The sequence below is a fragment of the Aphelocoma coerulescens genome, chromosome 4 (assembly GCF_041296385.1).
Source record: "Aphelocoma coerulescens isolate FSJ_1873_10779 chromosome 4, UR_Acoe_1.0, whole genome shotgun sequence".
Taxonomy (NCBI): Eukaryota; Metazoa; Chordata; class Aves; order Passeriformes; family Corvidae; genus Aphelocoma; species Aphelocoma coerulescens.
The window spans coordinates 55,046,105-55,061,613 of NC_091017.1; the positions used below are offsets into that span (position 1 = coordinate 55,046,105).

The following is a 15,509-nucleotide window of genomic DNA, read 5'->3' on the forward strand; positions in this document are numbered from 1 at the left end:
CTGGGGAAGGAACTGCCCTCTTTGAGGGCAGGGGGTGAATGGGATGAAAGGTGGAGTTGCCAGTGAGGTTTAGAGAACTAAGAAACAGAGCTGGCTGGCCTGGGCAGGTTGCTCCATCACTGAATGCATGCTATTGAACAGTGTGTGCCAGTGTCACAAAGGCAAATTGAATAACTAGTATAAATAGATGGATATAATCCATCTATTACATCCATAAAATAGTTATATGCAATTTGAATTCAGAAATACAGTGAATCATCAGCTGCCTAAAGCTAGTGTTATTGTTTACTTTTCCAATGCATATAAAATTGCTGAAATTAACAGAACACAACCCTTACTGGCTATGTATCATTTTACTGAGTAATTACAACTTCCAGACATGATACAGAATGTACTGAATTTAAGTATAATTACAAAACAAAGAACATATGCAGGTAAGTATTTTAATTTCTACACCACAAATCAAAATGACTTCCCCATACTAATATGGAGTAACCAGGACACAGAATGAAAAAGCCAATACACCAAAATGCAAGGCGCAGGTGGGGAGGGGGCTGGTTAATCTGATTAAAAGGCTGCATGGAAAAATAGATTTTGACTTTGAGATTGCCCTTTGAAAGTTCTGCCACCAGTGAAAATCCTCACTGTTGACTTTCAAACTTAATACCATTCTGGCAATAGCCAAAACGGTTTCCAAATGCTTCAGGCATTTTTCAAACACTTCTCACACAGTTCTTCAGCATATTTAATTTGAAGAGAAACTTACAAAATCCCTTTTATATTACATCATTTACACATAATTGCATTTTTTTTTCTTCTGACTTCAGATTTGAAGCAGCTGATCACAACCTCTAAAGTTTTAAACACAGTCTAAATTTAGATTACAAAAACCAAACTTATGCTAGATTATGGATCTGTATTCCACTACTTTAACAGACACCTTCTTCCCAGAACGGCACTGTGAATGCTGGCTATATAAAAATTTGACTGGGCTTGCTGTTAGTGTAATGCTTATAAAAAGTAACCAAGACCCTTTCTTTTAATTGGTGGCTCTGATTCACACAGAAAAAAAACTGTCCACAAGCACCCTATGTAATATTGAATATTTTCTGCCTTTCTATTATAATGTGCTGTAGTGTCTGTGGTATTTTAAAAACATACATCCTTTCACATTACATTTTGAATGTTTTAACTCCTTTTCAGAATGATTTAATTAGAAATCTTGTTTATTCACAGACATCTCAGCAAATTGAAAAATACAGACTAACATTCATTGGTGACTACAGCCCACTGCAAGAATTCTGTCGACCTTAGAACAGAGCACCTCTTTTTCCACAGCACATTCAGTATGGTGCTTCAGTCATTTTCTCTCTGAAAGAATCAATTAATTTTCTCTTTAATTCACTCCAGCTCCCATTTCCACAAATAACACTACTCACCCTCCACTTACCAAACACCTACCTCACCAACAAAGACTGAGATTACATCACCCTTAGCCGTTTTCAGCGGACAAATACGTTTGTACCTGCAAGGCTGAGCACCATATCAGGACATAATTAGACAGAGGCTCTCATTTTCAGTACAGAAAAAAAGAAGATGAATTTTTGCTGGGAACGGGAGGGAGGAATTACTCAACTATCAGCATATTGGTAAAAGAAAGAAAACGTCATCCTATTTAGTTTTGTGCATTCTAATAAAATATAATTTCTTACTGTTCTTTTCTTCTGCAATCATCATTTCTTATTTCTGGACAAGTTTTTTAGATGGTTGTCATTCTTTCCTATTTCCAAGTGCTCAATGTCTTGGGTCTTTTCCTTCCTTGTATTCTTTTCTTTTTATCACATACTTTTAGTTTAATTTCTTTTGCTTCAGCAAAGCCTGACTGACTGCAGTTTCTATAGACCATATATCGACTTAGAGCTTCTGTTTTATTTTCCTCAAAGGACATACATTTCAAAAATTGAACTATTGTGCTTTAAAGCCTGGATTTCTATTACTTTTTTTATGTAATATAATCTACTTTTGATCTTAATGATTTGTGTCTCACTAACAAGAAAGGAAACATTACTTAAGCTACACAAACCCTCTATATAAAAAAAAATCTTTTTGGTACACCTTGACTTCTCATTTACATTATGCAGGTAAACTGCAAGAGAGATGTTAGTGGTACTCTCTATTCAGAGCCAACAATAAGAATAGTAGCAGCACAATACTTAAGCTAGAAGGAAAAAAGCACACTGTCATTTTATATTCACTTCTGTAAGCCTTTAGGCATGAGCAGAAGGGCAGGTTTTGTACAGGAGTCAATATTCATCAGTAGTTCTACCATGCCAAAATGCCTTAAGAACATATGACCATAAAAGGAAACATTTTGTTTTCAAATCTTAAACAATATGGTGCTCTGGTTTCCTTTATAAGGAAAGCATCTAAATCAAGTTTAGAAAAATGATTACTTCATTGACAATTTTCAAAAATTGCCACACTTTCAATACACAAAGGCATAAAAACTCTTTGTATGAAGACTGTATTTGATGTACTCAGCACTAAGGTACTTCCTTAATATGTATTCTTTCTTTGTTACAGAAACAAATTGTTAGCTTTGTTACAGGTTAAAAGAATTACAAATAAGGAGAAAACAGGACTGCAAACAATGTATAACCTAGACAAAGTACCTAAAAACCTTCCTGTACTCTTCCTTATCAAAGAGGGGGCAGTAGAAATCTCTCAATAAAAACTGAGTCTTCAGATACAGCTGAAAAAGCTGCACCTGACAAAATCAGAAAACTTGGTTTTGGCTAAAATGGTTTGTAGCTTTCAAAACAGTAATCTCTATTGTCAACTATTAATGAATAAGAAGTACAGTACAAAATTCACAGACAAGAGTAGAATTTAATCCTGCTATTAAAAACATAAGCTGTTCATAATGGCCTGTTCCTCTAAAAGTAAGAATCACTTTAAAAAAGCAATAAAATCTGTGTGGGAATTCAAGGAAGGAAAAAAATAGAGCCTAAAAAGCCTTCAGTTCAAGGATGAGTCACAGGGGATAAAGGATGCAAACCTATCCTTAAAAGATGTGTGCTCATGTCCCCACTACTTCTGGACCAGAACACAAACCACCAAACAGTCTGTGTAATACAGTGATCCACTGAGGTATTTACTACTACCACTGTGTCCTTAACAAATGCTTTAAAAGTAGAGGGGGAAAAGGAGACCACATCAAATGCTGAATTCCAGTGTATAATGGAGACAATTTAGACTTGAAGTTCATTGCTGGGGGTAAGATAATTACTTCCAAATTTTATGTTTTACAGAAAAAAAAATTCTACAGAAAAACATGTTATTAGTATCCAGCCAGCTTGGATTTAAAATACATTAAGATCATTCAGTATATTGGAACACTAAGACAAGTTTTTCAGACATCGCAAGTTTTACAGAATTATGAGACACTGCACAGCATGTAAGCAATCTTCCACAAAGCACAGAGGGCAGCCACACTTTGAACACAATTTGAAAAAAATAGAACCTGCAAGGCCAGTCTACAGAAATAAATTATTTTAAAACACCACACCTTAATTGAAAAAATCCTAGATTATAACTTTATTGTTAGATAAATCCCATTTCTTTTCCTTAAAATCAATCAGAAAAACCATTTTGTAATTGCATTTGTGATAAAGAAAAGATTCACTCCTCCACACTTTGTACAGTTCTTTAATCTGAGGACTCTATCATGTAAATGTCAACGTATTAGCTAATTATTTTCCCCAAAAACATTAAAGCAAAAGTAAACTAAGTAGTGGACCCACATCACCTCAAGGTTTTGACTATAAAGACAGTTAAAGGAAAAAAAAGCAGTAAAAATGTTGTATCTGTTAAGAACAATTTGTAAATTATAACATATAAATTCAAATGTAACAGCTTGGAATTACTTTCGTTTCCAACCGGGCAGTGAATCAATGAATCAGTACTTCCATCCAACTGCATGACATGTAAACTTACAAGGTACTGCCAAAACCAGTCTGCCCACCTTTTTGTAGTACATCATCACCCAGGTCACTTTAAAAAACAGAACTGAGTCCTGAGACTGGTCAGCTGTAATGTACCCAAAAACATTCAAGTCCTGGCATCTTGAATTTAAAATATTGTGATGCTATAATCAGTAATGTAACTGGGAGACAGGAACTGAATTCTATCTTGGCATATAAACAAAAGGTGTGGATGGGCATTTTTCTGACTCAAATAAGGAAATTAAGATCAGAATTCAGAGGAATTACATCTCCAATGAATAAAAAAACATTTTTATAGGGTTTTGGAGCAGATGTTCTGTAAGAATATAAGCTCGTGCCTCCTCTTGAAAACAATACAGGAACATTTTGCTATTGAGATAACATTTACTAACCTTGCAGGGAAAGTTCTGTGCTGCAAACTGCACACTGACACTACTCAATTCATCAGTAACTCCAGCATGCAAACCACTTGGTCACACTGGCTGTCTTCACTAACCTCTGCAAGAAGAACATTTTCCAAGTTTTACTTCTCTTCAGGTTTTTGATTTCTGAAATAACTGGTTTATTAATGTGTTTATTCAAATTCAAAATCCATATAAATATTCTAGGGAGAAGAAAACATGTTATGCATTACCAGATTCCAGTGCTCTTCATGAATAAGACTAATACCAGGAGAGTACATTCTGAGAAGAGATGAATTTCACATAGAAGGGCAAGGAGAAAGGCACATTATTTATAATGTGCTAAAATATGCCATATTTATTTGATATGGGAGACTTCCAAATTACCTTTAAACAGCATTTTAAATCATCAGGCTTAAATATACTAACTATTTCTACAATAGGAGAAAACCAGATAAAGTAACCCTTCTTTTAAATTAGCCACAAAAAGGGAATATGCTATAAAGAAGCCACCAGTGAATAGGGATTATGGAAAAGGGTACTGAGGAGATCCTTTCACCCACAATTACTGTATGTGAAGCCCCATCTGTAACTTAACTCTGGAATGTTTTTCTACTTAAAATGACCAGCATGCAAAGTGCTTTGCAGTTGTCAAAAAGGCATGTTATTTTAAATTCTCATAGTTCACTGGTAAGTGACACCTAGTATGAAAAAAAATATTCTAAAATGTTTTTAGTCAAATCTGGACATATTGGTCTCCACAATTATTTGCTGCAATGCTTATAATATAATCTTGAAATTGATTTTTGAAGACTTGTGTTTCATATCAACATTCCTTCTTTCAGCAAGTCAGTCATTACTCAGCAACTGAGTTACTAGGATGGTCTTATTACCACACTCACCCATAAGCAAATCTAATTTTATGTTAAAGTGCATAAATAATTTTCCTCAGTGCTATTTAAATACAGTTATTTCACTTATATTTCAACTTGCATGTTCAGTACTCACAGCCTTATTAATAAAGGCTGGGTCTCAAAGAATCTGGTACAACTTGAGTACCTTCTGCAGAAAGACAATTGAGACAATTGTACACAGTTCTAGAATTTCACATTTCAAAGTTATAAACTAATCACTTATCTCTGGATTGTTGAGGACCACTGATAGAATTACTCTCCCAAACAAGCAAGGTCAAGTCATGAAAAAATGCAGAGTAAGTGGTTTTGAATTCAGATAATATCTAAAGGTAAATAAATTAAAAATACAATGTATTCATTTGTTTAATTATAAATAGATCGTTTTTACTATTATATATTCCAGCTACATCTCTTGCATCTTCTAGCAAAGACCATATCTGGCAATAGAGTCTATTAAAATATAGAAAGCCAAAAATGCCAGGTAACTTTTAATAAGCACTACCATAAATATCTCCCAGATTACATCTGAAGATACTTACAAACAAGAAAACAAGTGTCAAAGTAAGGAAAAAAACAAACAAAATTTAAAGAGAGGAAGTGCACCGAAATTTGTACGTAGTAATTTTTCACAGTAACTTAATGTACTCTGGCTAAACCCATACAGCTGGCTCCTCTGAGGTGAAAAACCTTGTTTTCCTGAAGTGCAGTTGTGATTGTAATGGTGGCAAAAAGCAGGTTTCCAGGTCATGGTACTTGAGATAAGGCCAGCGCCCATTTGAAACAATTTATCTCATAGAAAAGAAAAATTGTGAAACAATCACACATTTGAAATATTACAATTTAAGGTTGGCAGGTTCCACTGGAACAAACTCTTCCTAGCTAATCTTAATATCTCCCAAGAACCTTTAATGATATCTTGAAAGAAACTAAAGAAGTGCAAACTGACTGCAAAGGGACACAAATGGAAAAACTGTGTTGTATAGTTTCAGGCAGCTGTACATGCCTAACTAAACCTCAAGGTTTAAGTTCTGAATCGCAGTAAATATACTTGGACAGACTCCCTGTGGAATTTAACTCAAGTAGCTTTTTGAAACTGATTTTGCCATGGAAATTTTTGTCTGCAAGTCTAGCGCTCTTCCAGAAACAGAAGCAGTGCTAACAGTCCAGGAAGCCTACAGCAAAGGAAGCGAGGTATGGTGCTGAGGTCACTGCAATTTCAGAAGCTTTTCAGCCCTTTACGTGACTTCTTTCCACAAGGGTAGCAACCTGAAGATTTCTCCTGTTCAGCTCTACAGTATCTCCAAATCCACATGACGAACATCAGGATTTCGTTGCTGAAATAAAATTTAAAAACAATGTATTGAAAATATTCAAATACATTTTTGTGCATCATTACAAGTAATTTACTTCTTGTATGATGTTGTCAACTGGATAACAAATCCCCTTTTTGGGTAACATAGGGACTATTTTAAAATGAGGAAGAGTTTCAACAAACATTGTCCATTTTATAAGGCATTTTTTGAAAGCTAGGTCATCTTTTTATTTGAAAAATACTTTTCAACATCATGGATAAATTAGTTCTTATGCCTCATAAAGTATGGAGAAGCTCTCAATTTTAAAAAGGCAGTAGAGTTTTATGTAAAACTGTTCAGATACACGTACATGTACATATCCCACTTTCTTAGTTTTACCAGATACTTTCCTGAATAACGGGTAAGATTTTTGAAATAATTTATTCTATGCCACTGAAGCTATTTATAAAGATTCAGAATACTGTTTCTATTAAGAAATATTCATTTTCTGATATTGTAGAAATACATTATCATCATTACATCAATTGTATAATCCATGAGAAAGTCATGACTTCAAAGTCATCCAGCATGTGAACATGACTAGTATGTTTAGTAAAAGCATATTCAATACCAACACAATCACTATATATATGCCTACACCAAAAAAACATATCTATGTTTATAAAAAATTTAGACATGATCCTGCTCCTCCAAAACCATACAGGAAGAACTGATTCAGACAGTGCAATTAAATTCAAAAACAGTATTTTGACTTTTAAAACAGGACAAACCTAGGGATAGAAACTTAAACTAGAATATTTATGAAATATAACAAGCAAGGACAGACATGCTCTTGAGTAGTGTCTCATGTCCAGAAAAGAGAGTCATGGCAGGACTGCTTTTATCTGGGGGTCAATATTCTTGTAGTTCTGAATTCATGCCAGAAAGGTAAGACTGACAGCCCCAATATACTTACAAAATTAAAAATGGAAATAACCCTTTCTTGCATCTGCCAGAGGATATTTAAATAGCAGAATTAAAATAAAAATCATAAGAAAGCTGAGAGACTTTTGTAAAGTCAAATAAACACTGTATGGCTTCAACAAGAGTGAAAGATGTTGAGTAGCAGTCCCATCACCCAGAAATATTTGATAGAATGCTAAGAACCAGCTTAAAAAAAAAATTTGCTTTTTTACACCCAAAAGAGAATTCAACAGCCTATAAATAATCTGAAATTCTGAGAATACAGTTACAAAGACATATTCAGGTCTATTTAGTGAAAATTTGTTCTGTGTTGGTATGAAATGGAACAAAATACGTAACAAATGCATCAGTGGCAAAGGAAGGATTTGCTGGTGGTCAGAACGTAGTTAATAAAACTATGGCGAGAAAATGTGCATTCATAATATCAGCCTCTTTCCCTCTCTCATATTTACAAATGAAATCCCAAAAATTAGATGCAGTGATATTGTTTAAAATATATCACAGAATAAGCACTACTAATAAGCAGTTAAATTTACCTTCAGGTCCTTCTCAAGTCTGTCTACTTCAGCTCCCAGAGTGTCAATGATATTCTCACCATGCTTAAGCATAAAGGCTTCTAATTCTTCAAGGGTTTTTACTTGCTGAATTTCCTAGGAAGAAATTAAATTTAAGAGACTGAGATGAGGAAAAGAAAATAAAGGAATAACACTCCAGAGGGTCTTGACATATTTCAAGAGGGAGGAAAAAAAAAAACCTAAACAAAACACTTCAGCTTTTGCCATTTACTCTCAAAACATCATCTGTTCTTATGTCTCAAAGACACAGAAGAGTAGCATCTATTAGATGAAAACAGCTGGCTCTATCATTACACCTGCATGTGATACAAAACCTTCTTCTATCTTTAATTGATTTCCTCCTCAACTTTCCAAATAAGTTTAGAGAATTTCATTCATTTTCTAGAAGTTTCTGAGGTATTCCTCACAGCAAGGCAGAGCAACCTGTTCCACTGTCTCACCACCCTGTGTATTCTTTCCCCATTTTCTACATTCTTGCTATTCCATTACACTGCTTACTCTGGGCATCACATAACCAACTCATCTGAAAGTCCATAAGGATTACTACAAACACTGCTGTAAATATGACTCCTCCATAATATCAGAAACTTGAAGACAATTGACAGGAACTCAGACTAAGAGACCAACAGCATATGAAACCGAAGGAATGACATTAAGGAAGAAAGGATGTTATACTCCACCCTCCAAAAGACCACAGACATCAGCAGCACCAAAGCAGGTACTACAGTATTGCCATAGAATCTTACAAGGGTTGGGGTCAGAAAAGGTCTGAAAGAGCATCTAGTTGCTCCCCCACTGCCATGGGCAGGGACACTTTCTGCTACACCAGGTTGCTCAGGACCCCATCCAACCTGGCCTTAAGCACTTCAAGGGACGGGACATCCACAATTCTCTAGGCAACCTGTTCCACTCTGACCACCCCAGTAAAGAATTTTTTCCTTATATCTCATTTATATCTATCACCTTTCACTTTAAAGCCATGAGCTTTCCTTAGAGGTCTCACACCAAGCTGTCTGGAAGCCATTTGTCCTGTAGTTTATCGCAGCTGCAGTATGCTTGGGATAAATAGGTTATTGCAAACAGACACAGAAACTATGAAACAGCTAATTCTTCTTGTGCATTCAAGTACATGACATCAACTTCTTTCTCCTTCTCACTACTCTAAAACTGAAGAGGAATAATGTAATTGATCAAGCTTAAAAAATATCTCAACCACAATAACCCATGACTATGATCACAGCAAGTCTAACATGAAAAAAACCAAGGTAATCTGAATGACAGCATTTCAACAAACATTTAACAACTGTAGAAAGAATAATGTTGACAGCAGTGCTAGTTGAATGAGCTGCTTATTTGAAAAAGTATAGATCAAAAGACAAGCACGATGTTTGCCTTTGACTTCAGATGGCTGAATCCTACTGAAAGGACCAATGGTTTTATAGCTGACATGAGGTTACTATGTGAAAGAACAATGACTTGTGTAAGAAACAGTTGCCAACCTACAAGCAATCAGGAAGATCTTTTCCAACAATACTAGAAGTATTGGAAGAACTAGTGAAGGTTGCATGCAATTGCCAAGGGAAATAGCAGGTAAAGAATAAAATCTAACAAAGCATTTAAAAGAAGACTAGCGTACTGAAAACTGCAACAGCAAAGCAGCCAGGCAAACTTGCAGTGCCTCAGTGGTACAAAGCTGACAGCACTCTTCCTCTCAAAAATGTATCATATTGAAATCCAGTATATGAACAGGTCAGATATTGCACTGTACATACACATAAGTAATTCTTAATTTGACATGTTTTTAAAACTGGGATACTAATGGTTTAAAAAATTGCAATGTCAAATTTAAAGGTAAACTCTGAAGACTTCTAAGTAGTTTTTAATGGATAGACAAAATGCAGACATCTGACATCTGTATTTAATTTTCAAAGGGTAGAAAAGAAAGAAATCTTGTACACAAGCAAATTTACCAGTGAAAACTGGTAAGGAAGCAAAACATTTTGCTCACTTAAAACTCTCCTTTTGATTTAGATAAATAATTATTTTCTTCATACTTCATAGTTCTGCCATATAGCAGAGAACATCTCCCCATTTCTAGAATGAAAAGAAGGATTAAGAAAAGCTACACTGAACTATACTAAAATCAGAGACTGACACCTACTTAAGGATGGTAATTTTTAAACATCACCAAAATGCTGAATCATGTGATGCAAGCAATCCATATTCACACAGTCTGAACAGCTGGACCTGTAAACCCTAACACTGCATCACCAACACCCAGGGTAAATGGCTCTGACTAAACAGATGCCTTTTTGCAGGTGACAGGCTTCTAATTTTAACTGCAGATCTTGTAATTCAGTAAATGTATTAGAAGAATTATGTTCTCATCAAATTTTTTTTTTACAAATCTGTATTTTCTAACAAAACAATCACAGAATATTCTGAGTTGGAAGGGACCCAACAAGGGTTATTGACTCAAACATTTAGGTGAATGGCCTGTGTAGAGAACAAACCCACAACCTTGGCACTATTGGCACCTGGCTCTGAACAACTGAGCCAATCTCAAGGGTAATGAGTTAAAAAAAACCCCTGCTTTCCTCCTACTCAGGCACTTTTTCAGCAGCACATAATACGATTCTCTGTAAGTACATTTAAAACACTAACACAAAGTAAGAACATCTGCAACCCTTCATACAAAGAAGTGAAATGTACCTCACCTACTTGCAAGTCTTGGGTTTAGAGGTATTTGAAATTGGAAAGTAAATATCAGATACTGGGGTTACAAAAGCAATTTTTACACATACTTGTAACAGCTGTTCAATGTCTTGTTTTTCCAGGTAAGACCGAGTAACAACACGTCCATCAAAGTCTACTTCTGCCTTGAATCTCACTTTGCTCATTCCCATGTCTGTGGCTTTAACATCATGAATTGCTCTGAAACATATACATTTTTAAAGAAAATGTAAAACAATATAGAACAAACCACTAGCTAGTTTGACTTCTCAAGTTAACAATACTGTCACCACAAAATGATCCCGTAATTTTAAAAGGTCACAGCCTTTGACAAAATATCCTCATTTTGCCCACTCACAGTTCCATTAAATACTGATTTATGTTTAACTGGTTATACCACTTTGACAGGTTTCTGCAACACCAACACATCTATAAATCACTGCAATAAAAGCCAGACTATTAGAAGCATCACACATTTAGAACTAGACTAACAGTATATTTTAAAAAAATCCACAATTAAAAGTGTGAGAACTTCCCTATTCTGTGTTAAAAGTTCAAGTCCAACTTATTTTCTACTGCAAAGTTTTTGTATATATACATGACACTATTTAACAATCTTTAAGTACCCTCAGTTCTGAGGAAAGGAACAATAACCTATTGTTAATCACTGAAAGGACACATTGCAATTATAGAAGCGTCCTTTCCTAAAGTTGGTAAAGGCATGATCTTTTGGAGAATTTTCAAAAATACATCTGACATAAGAAAAAGTTATGGATATTTTATTTGGAACTCATTTTTGATCCTTCAGAACTATTAATCACAGCTTATCAAGATACACCTGTTTGTAAATGCTGAAAAAGTATATTTATTTAATGGTTCCTAATAAATACTAGAACATGAAAGCTCTAATGTTTATATTTTGGTCCTTTGAAAAATTCTGGTTTTCTGTAGCAGTTTTGTTCCAGCTTGTTGGACAAATTCTAATGTGTGAATATAGGTAGTAAACAACAAGCTCTTAATTTTTCTGGGATAAGAAGTAAACTCAGGACCAAGACATATGGTGATGTATTTCAAAAAAATTAAATAGTCTATTTTTTTCCTAATTATATTAGCAAAAATTCAGTTTATCTTTAAAGCCAAGGGAATTTAAAATTGCCACTGCAGAGTAAGTTTCCACATTCTTCCATCAAGGTCAGAAAAAATAAGTGGAGTCTAAAACACGGGACACAAATCACAAAAGTTTCACATTTTTCAAATTCCTGCTTCTGACATTTTCAAAGTAAAACAAGTATAAAATATTTCAAAGACTTTTAGTTTATTAACAGAAAAATGCAATCTTGACAATTTGGTAAATTCTAACACAAAATTCAGATTTAGCAACGCAGCTCACTTGATGGAAAGTACCAAACTTTGCCTCCATTTATTTTGCTAAATTGTACAATTTCACTGAATCTTTACATTTAGCACACTCTTTGTATTAATCAAATTTACTCTTCCCAACTAGAAATGCTTCTTTGCATCAGAATGTTTATAAATCAGAAATAACTTCACAGGCAGTGCAGGAAGAAAGCAGAAGGCATGTATGTTGGAAGGAGTCTGCTAGAATGAACAGCCAAAAAATGAGACAGAAACTTTAAGATGAACAATCACAGGACGCTTTTACAGAATACTTCTTGTAATACTCAAGGTGGAGGAGAGGTAAGTATATTAAAGAAGAAACAGAACATGAACTAAATATAGAGACACCACAACATACCTCGTAGTAAATATTTAAGCAGATTAAAAGAACTATCAGCTTACTGGTAGCAATAAAGTCTTTCCAGCTCCATCCCAATTTACACAACTATTCTGTGGGAAGGTATCAAATCAAAACAGTATTAATGGGAGTAAACTAGACGGCATCAAACTACCTCATCACAAAGAGGGTATTTAAGACAACAGGTGTCGTTAATGAAGACAATTGGGAGCCATGTGATTCAAAAATATTGAAGACATATCAGGTGCCCACCAGAGCTAAGCAAGAAGATAAGAAGTGATATTTGAGATTCTCATTAAGCAGCAGCCTGATAAAATTCAGTGAAATTATGCATATTCTATACATGTGAAGGAATTTGTGCATATAATCTGACCAGGAAAGATAAGACAGTGAGCCAAGAGGAGAAAAATCACTAATCATTCAAAAATACAAATGTGTATGCTAAAGCTTAACTTCTGGATGGTTAATAGACAACATCAATTCTAACCAGGGAAAAGAGCAAGTTTCACATTAATGAAAAATTTGTCAGAGAACATCGAGTTACTGGTTTTGAGCAATTGGTTGTAATACTTTCAGTTTTTGTCCAAACCAGAATGACAGATTTTCCAGCACAACAGAAGCACAACTACCCAACAGCTGTTACAATGAAGTAAAATTAAAGATGAAACTGTCACTACGAATAGTTTATGCCTAGGAATCTGTGATTAAATTCCATAAAAACAGAATCAGGACAGAGTCTGTACCACATCACATATTTTATTTCACAGTTATGAAAGGCTAATTTCCCACAGTTCAGTTAAGCTGACCACAAGAATGATTTAGGCACCAAAGGTGTCAATGAGAGTTAAGAATGGAATGTAAGCAAGATTATATTAGTACAACAAAGCATTTTCCTACTAATAGCAGAGAAGCCTATTGGATATTTAAATAGAAAAAAATGCTTCTAATCCAGCAGGTTCCATAACTTATATTCAAGAGTAAAAAGAACTAAGAATAACTGTGAAGGCAAATTAATTTTTCATCTTGCAATACTGATGATAATTAAAACAAAACTAAACCAGGTTAACACCACTGTGCCAAAATTTAAGACCAGTAAACAAGTCCATCCATTTAACTGAGGACAACTTCACCTGACAACTGAAGGAAAAATAGTGAGAAAGGTGGAGAGAAGAATTATATACTAAGAACACTAATTCCAGTCATTAAGATTTTAGGGAATGTAGTCTTATCAAACAATCCTGTTAAAAAAAAATTAAAGTATCAACAGTTAGTTGAAAAAATATCACCACCATGGAGACTTATTTTAGTAGGACAGCAGTTAGTAATGTCTGATAATCAAATACTTTATAATTAGCAATGGACCACAGCGTTCAGGCAAGCTACTGCTGTCGTAAGTTAAGTGGTGGTGCTGATGGGGGCTGAGGGAGTAGATATCAGAGCCCCTGGATCCTTTTGTCAATTTGGATCTAAAATATCTTCTGATGAATACTAAACGATTCCCTAGTATGTCCCCCTCCGATTTGGCAAAACACATCTGCAAATAAACATTGCAAACTGCCTGAAAGAACAAGGGAGGAATATTCTGGGAGCAGGAATTGCAAAAAGCATAGCATTGAGAACTGAAAACCCTGAAAGGTTGAAATAAAAAAGCAAGTACAGCTTTAGAAGCAGACCAGTAATCAGGAGCTTTTTCTTTTACATTTGGTGTCAGTAGAATATGTAAGAGTAGAACACACTACTACACATCTCCATTTAAGAAAACGTGAGAGTTTGAATGTTCAAAAAAATGCTGAAACTTTCATAAGTCCAAAGCTTATGTTGAGGAAAATATACAGGTAATCCTTTGAAGAAATAGTTAATGTTAAAAAACTTCCTCGTTTCAGTTGCTCTGATTTTTTTTTCTTATTTCAGCCTTTGGTTTGTTTGCTTTCAGCTTTTTCCTCAAATTACACACAAGGGTAACAAGCAAGGGTAATATAAGTTTACATCACAGAGAACTGAGATTAAGACCGGATGTTTTATTAGATGATGTATGTTAACCAAGCTAGGGATAGTAAGCTTGTTATAAGAACTTGGGCAAAGACAAACTGGGCACTGAAAGAAATCAAAGCTGATAATGTAATGGATCTAAGAAAGAGATAACTGAAGACAAAGTGTATACAGAAGGTATGATAAACACCTAAACATGTTTCAGCTTATAACCTCCAAAAAATAAAAACACACAGTTTCTCACTAAGTCTTTACTTCTTTTATTATTCACACTTTTTTAAAATTAAGGTACTTCTTGTTTAAAAAAAAAAAATCTACAGCAAGAAGAATGTGAACTAAGTCTGCTCTGTTGAGAAGTTAGAGCCACCTATAAAACAGAATACAATATAAAATGGTACTTGGCCTGGGAGAAATTTTATTATTTCAGCCTCAACAAGCAAAAGCCACCTGTGCACTTTGAAAAAAAGAACTACAGAAGTCCCATACAAATAGTCATGTGAATTCACCTACTCTAACACAGCACTGCTGACACATCCTTCACCATTCAGACTAACCCAGGGCCACCAGAAATACTCAATTTAATTACTGACATGTGAAAGCACTAACAGAATTGTATTCCGAATAGGAATCTTGTTTAGTTGCTGGAATGAAGGGCATGTCGTCCAGACCTCTTGCTTGGAACTGTGAGGATGCAGCACTTAGTTTCTTTCAAGTACTCTGGCACTAACTAATGGGCTTAGGTTTTTTCCTTCACAGCTCAAAACTTACTACAAATTAAAAAAGCACTAGAATATTTCAGCTGATTTACACAGAAATATATTCCTAAATAAAGATTAAAAAGAAAACAAAACTAAGTTTTCT

The 15,509-nt window shown here is 34.7% G+C and overlaps 1 protein-coding gene across 2 annotated transcripts in view; it reads right to left on the reverse strand.

Annotated features, from left to right (window-relative positions):
• Positions 1 to 429: 429 nt before the first annotated feature.
• The window catches only part of SLC30A9 (solute carrier family 30 member 9), a 36,127-nt gene continuing 21,047 nt past the window's right edge, over positions 430 to 15,509 (reverse strand). The window contains exons 16-18 of one of the 2 annotated variants that reach the window (XM_069014206.1): positions 10,975 to 11,104; positions 8,132 to 8,245; positions 430 to 6,653 (exon numbers count right to left, since the gene is read on the reverse strand). In XM_069014206.1, coding sequence (XP_068870307.1) covers positions 6,609 to 6,653; positions 8,132 to 8,245; positions 10,975 to 11,104 — 289 coding nt within the window. In that variant the 3' untranslated portion in view covers positions 430 to 6,608. Of the gene's footprint in view, positions 6,654 to 8,131; positions 8,246 to 10,974; positions 11,105 to 15,509 lie in introns of those variants that run through there. The other variant, XM_069014205.1, reaches the window with a different exon arrangement.